The sequence below is a fragment of the Xyrauchen texanus genome, chromosome 12, assembly GCF_025860055.1.
Source record: "Xyrauchen texanus isolate HMW12.3.18 chromosome 12, RBS_HiC_50CHRs, whole genome shotgun sequence".
In the NCBI taxonomy this organism is placed as follows: Eukaryota; Metazoa; Chordata; class Actinopteri; order Cypriniformes; family Catostomidae; genus Xyrauchen; species Xyrauchen texanus.
In genome coordinates this window covers 20,935,873-20,950,071 of record NC_068287.1, presented here as the reverse complement: position 1 = coordinate 20,950,071, position 14,199 = coordinate 20,935,873, and the positions used below count along the sequence as shown (strand labels likewise).

Genomic DNA, 14,199 nt, shown 5'->3' with positions numbered 1-14,199 from the left:
TTTCTAAAAGTACAAAAATTTAAAGTAGTTTCACAATTAATATGGTTATAAAACTACATGCATAATAATTACAAAAGAAAGAGCAAAATGCTGTTTATAATAGTTTTACAATGATTATGTATATACTGTATATCACTCTGCAGGAGTACCTGTAGTAAACAGCACACTAATATTTGCATTCTAAGATAGGAATTTGTGAGCATGAGTTGGTCCAATATATTACTGTTTCTTCAAATCCCATAAAGGTTAAAGGAATAGTAAAGTAACTCCTTCTAGCAGTTGTTAATCAGCACACACAGTACACCGCAGAGAGGGGCCAAGATGGGCCTGTGATCATGTGATCAAGCCTCAACCTCCTACAACCTCCATACCCGCAGCTCTCCATTATCTCGTAGGATGTTATGGGTTGAGTACGGGAACGTTCACTAGTTTTGCGGCTTCCTGCAGGATCTCCTGGTATGTATCTACGGGTACGCCGACGGCCTCCTTCTGCACCTGGTTGAACTGCTAGATCAAGAGTCAAGGCCACCACGCCAGCATCAGTGGCACTATGGTTTGAGTAGATGAGTAGATAACAGATGGATTAGAGGAAGAATGTGCGTAAGGAAAGAAAGAAATATGAACAGAAGGAATAAGTCAAAAAAAGAATAGAAAACACCCTTGCCACTTCAACACACAAAAGAAGTTAAAGTGTCAGCCAAAATCATCCACCGCAACTCATTTACATATAAGACAGATGCTGTTGTCTAAAGCAACTTACAGTACATTTCAGATTTCCATATTATCAGTCCATGCCTTCCCTGGGAATCAAGCCCATGACCTTGCTGTTACAGTACTAATAGTGCAATGGTACATGAGCTACATGCACTTTTAGGTTCACATTAGCATTGTATTCGCACTACAATATGTGAACAGAACAAAAATTATTACTTAGACTGTTGCTAAACTAAATTAACTTCAGGAAATTGACTATTTGGCCTTCAATGCCACATACCCAGCCAACAATGAAACAAATGCTCAAAACACTGTTATATGGCAATTGCAAGCACAAAAGTTTGAAGCTGAACTTAAAAAAAAAAAGGCTTAAAAAGGGCTTTACATTTTAAATGTGTTCTTATGCATTAAATATGTTATCTGTCTTAAGTCTACAGTATTAGCAATTAGAAATAAGTTAATACTTCATGAACTAGGGGAGACCAAGACTAGATGTCCCACTTTTTACTCTCTTGAATGTACTTTATTTTAGAGTAAGTCATTTTTTTATTATTAAATGTCAGCATAGCCACATACCCTAAAGTCTAGGCTGCAAAAAGGTTTAGAAAATGTCAGTTTTTGCCAAGGAAAAAATATTTATTGAACACATGCTGACTTTCTAGGCATGCTGTCACACTATATGGGGTAAGTTGTCACAATGCAATCTGACACTTAACTAGTGGCGTAGGTTTCATGTGAACATTTGAGGCCACGTTCCCCTGTCACTCCAACATCACTTCCACCCAACACAACATCTAAACCTCTCTTTAAATTTACAACAGCTCAATTTTTAAAAAGTAAAATGATTCATGAAACACCAAAAATGGAAAAGGTCATTTACAAAAATATCAAATCATTGTTCTGACCTATATATATTGTAATTGATTTAAAAAACATGTGACAACATGCCTTGATAAAAATGTTACAAACATGTCCCGAACTGACTTTTATTAAAAATACCTTCAAGAACACGTTTCATAATGCAGCACACCCTTGAATGTATGCCAGCATGGTTTAATTACATCACTCAGCAGCTATAACAAAAATATGATAGTGATAATGTACTTTTTAATTTACTTTATTTACAAACATTATTATAATTTAAGAGGTTTTTGAAGTAGGTGATTCAACAGGGACTAAAAACTAAATGTTTTTCATTTCTTTTCATTCTGGTTCCAGCATTCCGTCACCTTTCCAATTGGTAACCAGTTAGAACAAAATGAAAGACTGGTTAATAACTTTCTTTTTAAAATGTTACTGTGTTCTAAGGGTGGGTGATATTGCAGTTGCAGTGTTTCCAGATCTCTCAAGCCAAAAAGGACCTGTTCTTGAAAAACACTTGCCACAAACAAAATAAGTGATAATAAGCAATTCAGTTTTTCTTCTCCATGTAAGGAATTATCAGCATAGAAATCATAACAAGCAAAGTATACAGTAGCCTATATAAAATCATGTCTTTCAATTAATGCATTCTTAATATTAAGTATTAGGGATGTCATAAAATATTGATATATAAATTATTGATCAGCATGTTATTTTATCAATACATGTTTGAAGCATCGATATATTAACATCAGCTGACATTTAAATTAGAATCCTAATTTGTGTGCTTTCAATTTACTGTCAGTTGCATTCCATTCAATGAAGTCTGGCGTAATTGCTTTGGGACACCACAAGGGGGGCGACATTTACAGTAGCCGGATGCAGCATGGACAAGCCATTTTGTCCAGAAAGATTATGGGCAAAAGAAATCTTCAGATTATGGATACTTGAATGCGGTATTGGTCCCAAGCCTATAATTCAGAAATTCATTTGGCCATCTAAAATCAATTAAGATCCAAAATCTCTCTCTGCTGCACACACACACACACACACACACACACACACACACACACACACTGCTTGAGGGTGTTTGGACAAAACGTAATTTTATGTAGGCCAAATTATTTTATTTTAAATATGTAATCATTATTTGAAATATTTGGATTATTTATTTTTATTACAGATTTTCTTCTTCGTCAGAACAGGCAGCATCAAATCTTTATCAATGCATAATATCTAACAATAATTCAGTGAAGACTTGGAAACAACTGAGAAATGTATATTTACCCCAATAATGTTTCCTTGCATCTGGATTAATCGTGCATGTATACGTAGTAATTATATGTAGTTGTCTAAAAGGTCTTCAGCATGTCATTTTTTGGGCAACAGGAAGAGGCGGAATTACAAAAATTTACTGAAACCATTTAGATCTTGGTTTCATGAAAAAAATTATCCAAACGATATTTACCGGTTATTAACTGGTTACCAACATTTAAAAAAAAAAAAAAAAGTCAGGAATTAAAAGGGACTTCATTCCCATTTCCAGTTTCGTTCTGCACAAAAATGTGTTCATTTTTGGTTTTCGTTTTTGTTCCCTGAATTAATGAATTAATGAATGTATGTTACATTTATATAGCACATTTATGACAGAAACTCAAAGCGCTTTACACTATGAACAGAGGACTCTCCACCAGTGAGCAGCATCCACCTGGATGATGTGGCTGCAGCCATAGTGGATCAGTACGCTCACCACACACCAACTATTGGTGGAGAGGAGAAAGTGGAGCGATAGAGCCAATTCATGTATGGGGATTAGTAGGATGCCATGATTGGTAAGGGCCAATGAGGGGAATTTGAATGGGAAACCAGGGTTACACCCCTACTCTTTTCGAAAAGTGTCCTGGGGTTTGTTTTTAATGACCATAGAGAGTCAAGATCTCGATTTAACATCTCATCCGAAGATGGGCATGCCTTTTTACAGTATAGTGTCCCTGTCACTAAACTGGAGCATTAAGACCCACACAGACTGCCGGGTGAGCACCCCTTGCTGGCCTCCCTTATACCTCTTCCAGCAGCAACCTTAGATTTCCCCAGGAGGTCTCCCATCCAGGTACTGACCAGGCTCATCCCTGCTTAGATTCTGTGGAACGTTTTCAGTCCCTGATTCAAACCAACACACAAAACCTCTACTAGAGAAAACACACATGTGCACAATAGGAATTTTGACTCTAAATCTTATTGTTACTGAGATATAGCCCATGTGACAACTGCCCCACATGATAACTAGCCCCAGTCTCCCCTATAGCATAACATTGTCAGAACTGTGCAGGTCACTAGTTGTCAGAGTAAGCATTGGCCAGATAAGTAAAAATGTTTGTCCTCAGCCTGTGGTAATACACACAGAATGATGCAGGAAACCAACACACACACAAACACTGAAGCATCCCTACACTCTGTCAGGTGGAGCTGGATTTGAGGTTTGCTGTAGCAGGGCGCTCTTCAACTGGCCTACTGATACATGAGTGTGTAACTGTGGTGTGTCAAGGGAGTCTGGAGAGTTTTCCTCATCCCTGGAGGAAATAAAGACAGTGTGCAAGGATGGAAGGAAGGAAGGCTTGAGAGATGTGTCAAAGGAAGGGGGTTTATACAGAAATGAATAAAAGTGTAGCTTGAAAACATGATACATGTTCATTCTTTGCGGCATTAGAATATACAGCGAGCCGTGAGTACTGTGTGTGTGTTCTGCCTGAATCTTTGCCAAAGATTTTCCATAACTTCCTCAATGAAATATTAATGTCATGTTAATTTCTGATCACTGCCTTAAAAAGCATTCTTTTAGACCTTAACGGTACATTGATGGAATAATAAACATAACAAATGATTTTGGATGATAGAAATTATATTACTAAAATGGCCTTAGGAAAGCTCACCTCTTTGGCTGGTTGTTCTCTACACTGGTGTTCACATTACACCCATTGGAGACTTTTGTAGAAACAGGACTCTCTTCTAGTGGTGTTCTTCCATGCCTCTCTATTCCTCCATTTCTTTCTCCTGAAACTGACTTATCTGTACAGGTAGAGTCCCGGATACCAGGTCCCTCCCGCTCTCTTCTTGACCACTTAGATGGAAGCTCCTCTTCCTGGTTGCCATAACGTTCAGCCAGTTCCCGCCTTCTTTCGGCCTTGTAGCGAGCGATCCGTTCAGCTCTGGACTCCTGGGAGAATTTTTCCATTTTGTCCATAATGTAAATTCCTTTTTTGTCACTTTGGATGCCTTATGATTAAGTAAGCAGAATAATTCCAGGTAAATGAAGATGTTGTCCACACAACAATCCACAAAACAGGGTGGGGTCACAACCGAAGGAGGTTTGATTATTTAGGAGCTCAAATTACAGCAGGTTCCTCTAATAATATGTTTGTATATCATCCTGATTACTCCCCTAAGGATATGGCACTGTTCGGAAAAAAAAACAAATAAAAGAGTTCTTGGTTAAAACAGCCACCTTATGCACTTAACAGCCCAAGGTCTCACATATCTGTAGATAAAATGGTCAGGGATACATCTTCATCAGTGGGGATTTCTTTAAGACTGCAAGGGAAGCTCAGCTTCCCCTATAATGTCAAAAAAATAATGGTCAAATATGTACTATTGTGTAAACAATTCATTGACTAAAAATGCGTTAGAACACGTTCATCTCGAAGACGAGTTTGTTCAGAATCAGCTACATTACATATAGCAGGTCGGCTGACTCGATTTACTTCTCATACATTCCCGTAGCGTCAGTGCATTTCCCTGTTGAAGCCGAGCGTCCATTGACTTCAATGGGGCTGCTCTGAACAGTTTTTTCAGTGCTCGAAAATAGACGGTCATTGGATAAATGCTGCGATTATGTCCCGCCCACGGACGCTCAGCGTCTCTGGGGGTGAATGAGGAGTGGGCTGGCCCGGACTCCGGGCTTCCGTGATGATTGGAGGATCTGTCGAAAGACTGCATCTCCTTTTGATTGACAGCGAATCTGTACTATAAGAAGTCACTGAAGCTATTTCAGCTCAGTCCCATCATGGATATCTCAAGTGTAGTCGAAAGACAAACTGCTGCAACCTATATCTTTATATTTGTTTGGCGAAATTGCTAGTCAATTTGCATAATACATTTCACACAATTATACACCACATTCCTTGTTTCAGTTTTACCAAGTTTAATATATTTTGTTTTAGAGCGTTCGTTCGTTCGTTCATTCATTCATTCATACAGTAGGCTAGGCTAGCGTCGTACGGGTGAAACTGCGCACGATGGCAGACGGTGCTAATATTGTCGACCTGATTTTGGTGAAGCCATTTGAAAGTCTTCCTTACGAGGAAAAAATTAGAATTAAACAGCAGGGCAGATCAACACCTAAGATTGATTTAGTGCAAAAAATAGGGTAAATAAGTTTATAATGTAGGCCGAAAATGAGCTTCCCCTCTTTGAAAGACCAGCAGCCGCCACTGATCTTTATTCAGCACAAACTTGCACAAAAACCTTCAAACACACAAATATACAACATGTTTAATTCTTATTTCTCAGCAAAGCTATCATTGTTCGAAAACACACTAACTAAAATGTTTTGTAACTTTTAGTCCATGTCTTTTAGCTTTGAAGTCATCTATATGCTAGTGTATTCCAAAACACAGACAAAACTCATTTTTAGCAGATAGTGTACACACATTTAAAACTCAGTCTTGCTCTTTAAGGATAACGGACAAAATATTAATGACTCATCTTACACTTGGGAGCATATCCAAATTATTGCCCAGTCAAATGCTCTCTAGAATGCATTAGAGTGCAACACTGCCTGCCCACTTATTCAGCCATATGGGTTCTGGAAATATTTTTCCCATTCATTTTTCCCATAGACTTTTCACTAAATCCTGAATCACAACATCACAAACTTTCTTTTGAGGAAAAAATTTATATTTGAAAATCTGGTAAAAATACAAATGTACAACACTATGTACTTATCTTCTTTCATGAGGGCATGGACTATTGTGAAAGATACAAAGTGATGGGATAATATAAAACTATTGATTTTATGTTGTTCATTATAAGTATAGAAACAATATATTTTACGTTTATTGCAATATATTCAAATAAAGTTCAAATAAATAAATAAATTATAGGTGAAGAGACACCGACTTCACTAGGACATTCACAGTGCGTCATGGGAGTGGGCAGTCGCTCTGAGGCACATTTCGTGGGCTTGGTTGGCAAAGGTTCTCTAATTGGTGAATCTGTCTCTGCTGAACCATGGGTAATGTAGTTGTTCACCAGGAACTCCTCTATCAAACACGATATTTAAACAATGAAGTTGAAATAACACAGACTATTCCATATACCATCGATGAACAACCTTGGAGCTCACAGTAGGTCTGTCTTTAAAGGTGGATAAATTATTATTGAAAATCAATTTGTCTATGGAAAAAATTAATGGTATTTTCACTTTCTGAACCTCTCTGTCTACCCTTACAAAAAATCGAAACTAGCCGCAAACTTGCTGCAAATTCACAGAAAATTTGCCGCTCGTTATTCTCACATGCAAATAAGACTTTGATTCACCGCAAATGTTTGTGTGCAAGTTTGCAGCAATTTTGCCATGAACCCTTGATTTTCGTAAATGCCTTTTTCCTAAAACTACAATTTCTACTCAGGAACAGGAAAGAAAACAGTGCTGGTCAAGGCTTTTCATGAAGTCTTTAACTAATAAACCTGCCTGCTTCAAAATTAGCATGTACCGCTAACTTTCCACATGTCAGAGTGCCATCTGAAGACAACTATCTATCTCTTCTCCTCTTTCCTACCTATCTCAGTAAGTGTGCTAGATAACCTGCTTTGGTCTGCATTTGGGAAACTCCCTTTGCACTGATACTCCACATTGCTAAAGCGTAGCTCAACACTGCAGACGGCAAGTAATATATTAGACAAGCTTATCCACAACACCCAAAACAGGTGTGTATTTAAGTATATTCAAGTCCCAGTATCAGTAGGATTAATTACACGTTTAAAGAAATATAAATCAAATTAAAAATAGTCAAAAATCATTTTATTACAACTCATAGCCTACAGTGACATGTACGTAAGGCATGTATGTAAACAGCTTTTAGTGCTTCACCTGATAGGAAAAACAGACCAATGTTTCAGTCTGTATCAACACAAAACAAAAAGATGCATAAGTTTGGTTTTAAAAAATGGGGAAAAAGTGACTCGAGCAGGCAAAAGCGTTTCCTGCTAAAAAAATTTAAAAAATTAAAACAGCTGAGACCAGTTCAGTTTAAGCTGAGATCTTGAATTCTAAGATGATCTTAACTGGGCAATGTGTATGGCCCACCTTTGATGTTAAAACCACATGAAATTACCCAAAACATTCTGTATACAGATAAAAAAAACAAACTGCATTATGGAACATGTTTCTCAAACACTCCTCCCATCTGCCATTGGACAAACAGATAGTCCCACCCCAAAATGACACCATTGGTTGAGCCGTTCTCAAACAAAAATAGCAATATTTTGATGGCGCCACAGAGTCACAATGTTTACACTTTTCAAACAAAAATCAACCTACACCTGGGCTGGCTTACTTATAGTTAACATTCAACCATAATACATCTGAAGTTACCCAAACAGGACTGGTCAGAACATGCCCTCCACTAAATTGTCGTTCATGATTTTACTGATGTGGTTACCCACGGTTACTGGTCACCATGCTGCAATAACAACACAAACACTTTAATCATGCATAAATAATGACATCAACGTGTTATCACCCGACACCCATATAACATGCACTTGGCATGTGGTCGACGACCACTGAGCTTTCCAAGCATTTCATCTGCTTGAGTAGAGCAGGGAATGTGCCTTCTGTGTGTGTGTGTGTGTGTGTGTGTGCGTGTGTGTGTGTGTGTGTGTGCGTGTTTTTGTGATTTACGAGGACAATTTTGTAAGTTACAAATTAGTAATTACAAGGGTATTATGCTATAGATGTGATTTATGAGGACATTTCTAGTGTCCCCATAATTCAAATCGCTTAAAAATCATACTAAACAATGTTTTATTGAAAATGTAAACATGCAGAAGGTTTTCTGTGAGGGTTAGGTTTAGGGGTAGGGTTAGGTTTAGAGGATAGAATCTGTAGTTTGTACAGTATAAAAGTCATTATGTCTATGGAAAGTCCTCATAATGATAGGTAGACCAACGTGTGTGTGTGTGTGTGTGTGTGTGTGGTTGGGTGTATTAGAAAGACAGAAATGGGCGATGATGGAAGCAAGAGAGAGAAAGGGAAAGAATGCACTACAATTACTTATAACTATGTGTCTGTTTATAAGTAATAGTGAGAAATCTATATAATTAACAATCTTTGAGTTTTGTCTATAATAGGTGTGTGTCTCTGTGTTAATGTGTGTATTTGTAGGAGCTCCTCTGCTACTAAATAAGCAAACTGTAAGCATCAGCATTCTGCCAGATCCTCCCACAACTGCAGCACAATGGGCACAGTAAAACAATCGAGCAGTAAAATACCAGAGAGTGGGGTATAACTTCACTCAAAGTGCCTTGCACAGTGTTTCAGAAGCCTAATATATATATATATACGCAATTTGATAAAGTCAGCAATTAAAGCACATTTTGCGATATACAGTACATAATATATTCTTTCTCCTAAATGCTTATTCCTAAAGATCTAATCTTAGTCGTTTTATTATGGAACCCATGCAACAGGTGACAGGAATATTCAAGTTGACTATATTTACTGAGAAATAAATCCTATAATCCATTGGCAGTTGTTGGACAAAATCTTTCCATCCTAACTCAAGTTTTTCATGTATGCTTTAAGACTAAGTGTTAGAATATCCTGATTCTGCCTAAAATCAGCATCAATCAATCATTAACGTTATAATTGCTCCATAGTTTTATTTGGCATTGCTGAAGTTACCCTTAATAAAAGAGATGCTATGCAGGATCCCACTTTATATTAGGTGTCTTTAACTACTGTGTACTTAAGCATTTGATATGATATAATGTGCATATTATGTAAATGTATGTTGTTGCATTGAACTTACATACATGTAAAATAACTGCATTTAATTACATTTGTAGTTACACTGTTAACCTTACCATTAACCCTAAACCTAACCCTACCCCAACCCTTACCCTAAAACCTAACTCTTAACCCTAACCCCAATCTTAAATCTACCCCTACTCCTACTCCTAAACCTACCCATACCTGAAGATCAGTAGCAGCAAATGTGAATCTTGTGAGAATTTTGCAGAACAACATGTAGTTACACAGTAAATACTTTGCATTGTATGTATTTTAATGTTAATACATAGTAGCTAAAGACACCTAATATAAAGTGGCACCCAATATGGTGATATACACCGTAAAAAGTGGTCACCTGCAATTGTTACTTCTACTTGAGTTGACCCTAAAAACATGTTGTTGGTGTAACCTAATGTATTCAGGTTAATTCAGTGCTAATATTTTTGTATATAAAATAATATAATATATTTGTATATTATAGGCTACTATGTAATATTTAAAATATTGTATAAATGATATTTTTTAATTGAACCAAACCAGCTAAAATAGATCTAACCACATAAAGCACATGTTTAGGTTAACATTTTTCCAGTGTAATAGTACACTAGATGTATATAAAATAAATCTACATCCCAAAAATGTAAATTAAAATGATGTGCAATTTATATGCAAATAAACAGTCAAATGTAAAGCGTCACAGTTAATGAAGCATTCAATGTGTGCACGGCATGTAGTTCATCAATCTCACAGACAAACTCAAGGGTTTTACAAGGAGGTTTATAGCCTCAGAGAATTATTGTAAGGTAAGGAAATACTCACATCACCAGCACATTATTTGCCAGTGTACAAAATCTTTCAGGTACCCCAATACATTTAAGTGCAAGATTACTCAGTCAGTACTATTTTTGAAGTCTGCACTACAGAGTGTCCTCCTGGCCTTGTCTAACTTGCATCAGAGATTTAACAAGCTTAGCCATGTCATAACCCCCTGATGAGAGTTTCAAATCAGGAGAGCATGTGAGAGTGTGTGAGATTAACATTTTAAAAATGCAAAAATATATTATAAAATATAGTATAATTAATTTGATTAGGAGTGCTGTTCTGTGGATATTGATGGTCTCTTTGAAAATGTTAAAGAAACCTCTGCGCATATCCCAACAAATGAACGTTAATAGAGTGTTCAGACACACACAAACAATGAAATTAAACAAATAAAAGAAAAAGTCCCTTCTACCCCACTGTAAAAAAAAAGATTCCACCCACTGAAATTAAAACTTAAGTTGCTGCCGTAATTTTTAAGTAAAATCAAATTATGTAAAAAAAAAAAAAACATTGAATTAACATTGGAATTTATGGAAACTTTGTGTTTACAGAATTGTACTGTAGTAACTAGTCAATATAATATGTGTAATATTAATACTGTAAAATGAAGTATTAGCCAACATAATGGTCAAAACATATTTTACAGTTTGTCACAAGATAAAGAACTGAGGGTAATGCATTTACATAATAAAAACAGCAGTGCACATCCAAATGAGTTTCATACAGAAAGAGTGATGAAAGAAAGAGAGAAGGAGAGAGTGAGGGGGTGTTTGAGGATATGGGTATAGGACCGATTGTGGCTGGTTGACATTTGGGATCGGTTAGACTCATCAGTCCCTAATCCAGTAACTCTATCTGACACGGACATGTGCTGAGCACAGACATACGTGAACACAAACATACACAAAGCAACGTTCACTATCCAACAGTAATGACTGTGATCTTATCAGCACACTCTACCTTGACAGATGGATTAATTGTACTACAGCTAGCTTATGGCAGGTGTGTTCATGGAATGTCTCGCTAATTCACACCATACCAGCTCCATTTAAATATCATTAGGCCTCATTATTTGTCAATAGAACCCCAGGGCCTGTGCCAGGGAAAACAAGTAATACAAGATACATTTAATAAACCAATTACTTTGGGTTTGGGTTTGGGTTTGATTTTGATTTTTTGATTTTCACTGCAGAAGTCCTTGTGCTCATGTACTGTACAAACACACACACATCAAAACAGGTGCAATCAGTCCTTTATGGATTGCCAAAAGAAGAGCAGGTGCATAAACAAGTGACAGCACAAATTGGGGTCAAACTGAGAATTAGTTGAACTGCAGAAAGCATTGAATTGTTTGTTTTTATATGGTTTAGCATTGTGTTAAGTGCTGTGACTTTTTTGTGAATGTTTGTATTGAATGTTTGTATTTTTGTATGTATTGTGATAGACTATTTTGAAGACTCCAGTCTTTAAGACTCCCTACTGTGATAGAAATCCTGTTACATCCTATTCTGCTCTGTTACATCACAAAGGATTCCGACTGTAGCAAGTTCATGGACTTACAATTATATCCATGATGGGATTCCAGCAGTTTTAGCCCCCATATTGGGCTATGATCAGGTTGTGCAATGTCAAGGTAATGTTGTCGTATCAGACATTATAATAGTCTTAAGACAAGCAGTAAAACAAATGGTTAAACAACATTTAATACTCTATATTTACTGTATGGTGTTAATCAGGACCATTCTGGATAAACTACAAACAAACAAAAAATAAAGGGCAGAAGATTACAGAATTGGCATAACCTTTGACCCTGGTTATACTCACACTACATACAGGTCGCATATGCTTAGACATGTCATAACCCTCTCACACAATCTATACACACAGAGAAATGCAAATAATCTTACAGCAGGACAGGGACTCCTAGTCCTACATCAAGAAGGAAGAAGATTCAATGGCACAATTCAAGGGTCATTTTCATTATGTTGCACACCATTCTAACAATTCCTTGCAATACAATTTAAGTGAAAAAGAAACAATACATTGCTGCTTCCCTGCATGTATATACAGTATATGTGTGTGTGTGTGTGTGTGTGTGTGTGTGTATGTGTTTATATATATAATGCATTATAAAGACATACATAATGCCTTATGTAATACACTGTAATTTCATATTTATTTTTATAAATACCTGTAAACTGTTATAACACATGATAACATTACCTACTATGGTAACATACCTTTAGTGTGTAATGCATTATATCATATGATATAACTCTACATTGGGTATTGATCATGTGTTATAATGCATTAAACAGTACTCTTTAGAGGTAAAACTTTTAATAGATAAGTATTATAATGTATTATAACTGTGTTTGCAAGTATTCCCCAGAACATAAGCAGTTTATTTATGAGATACACATTTTATTTATTTGGGCATTTATTAGGCATTATGAATGTATTAAGAAAACCGGTTACACTTTATAAGGCTTTACTTGTAAACATTAATTAATATAATAGTTAACGTGAACAAATGATGAACAATACTTTTAAAGCATTTATTACTCTTGATAAATGTTCATTTGTACATACACTAATGCATTATAAACTAATTAGTAAATTAACATTTACCACAATTAATAAATACAGTAAAAAGTCATCGTTTGTTTGATCATGATAATTAAAGCATTTACTTATGTTAGCTAAATGAAAAGTGTTTCCAGAACATCTTTATAATGAATTATATGAGCTATAAATATGCAAGCTTCAAGACAAGTGTTACCCCAGACAAATATATAACCATTACCACTCACAAAAATAATTTTTGAAAATATAGCTAACGTCCTTCAATACTGTTAACAAAAATATATTTTCAGGTGAAATTTCAAAAGGGTAAATAACTTGAATTTACTTTCGTATAAGCTACTAAAGTAATGACAACAAATGAAAAGGTATTATATCCAGATCGTGCTACAGGTTTGCGTTCACTATTCTCAAAATAGGTGCAACCAGAGTTGCGAATATCCAATGAACAGCAGTCAACCCGATTTCACATGGCATTGACTTTAACAGCCGCGTGAATATCCAAGATCCGCAACACAATAAAACTTAAAATATAACACAACAAGCGCTCATCCATGCCTTGATAAAGACACGATTGAGAAATGTACAATGTATTGGCACAAATCAATAAACGTACACTACTTACTTGCTCTGCGTGTGGATCAGCTGTGCGCTCGGATCAGCTCTGGACGGGTACACTCGCGCACACACCGCCCCACTGAGTGTCAAAAGCCCTTTTAGGGTTTGTGTGTGTGTGGGGGGGGGGGGAGAGAGAGATAGATAAAAATACCTTCATGACTGCGGTAGTGGGCCTGTTTCAAGGGGTCACACTGCTTATTAAAGGGCTGAACTAAGCATACTACTTAGTAAGGGGAGGGGTTAACACAACTGTTTTCACAATTGTGGGCAGCTAGACAGGGAGTGTGATATTCATATTGGCTTTTTTGCATTCAGATGAAATTACCTAAATTGAAAGGTGAGTGTTATTAGGAGGAACCAATGCAAAATACGTTGAGGTTGCATTTTTATTACTGAGGTGCCACTTATAAAGCTGCTAAATGATTAACTGTCCATTAAATAAAGTACTGAATCTGAACAAATGTAAAAAAAAATATATATATAATAAATAAAACAATTGGTTAAATACATTGAAAGGTTATAATAATAAT

General features: G+C 36.3%; 1 protein-coding gene across 4 annotated transcripts in view; it reads right to left on the bottom strand.

Annotated features, from left to right (window-relative positions):
* The window catches only part of LOC127653168 (supervillin-like), a 41,621-nt gene extending 27,887 nt beyond the window's left edge, over positions 1-13,734 (bottom strand). For 2 of the 4 annotated variants that reach the window (XM_052139740.1, XM_052139741.1), the window contains exons 1-4: positions 13,677-13,734; positions 4,506-5,028; positions 4,026-4,145; positions 372-548 (exon numbers count right to left, since the gene is read on the bottom strand). In XM_052139740.1, coding sequence (XP_051995700.1) covers positions 372-548; positions 4,026-4,145; positions 4,506-4,816 — 608 coding nt within the window. In that variant the 5' untranslated portion in view covers positions 4,817-5,028; positions 13,677-13,734. The remainder of the gene's footprint in view (positions 1-371; positions 549-4,025; positions 4,146-4,505; positions 5,029-13,676) is intronic. The other 2 variants (XM_052139742.1, XM_052139743.1) reach the window with 2 other exon arrangements.
* Between the last annotated feature and the right edge of the window lie 465 nt (positions 13,735-14,199).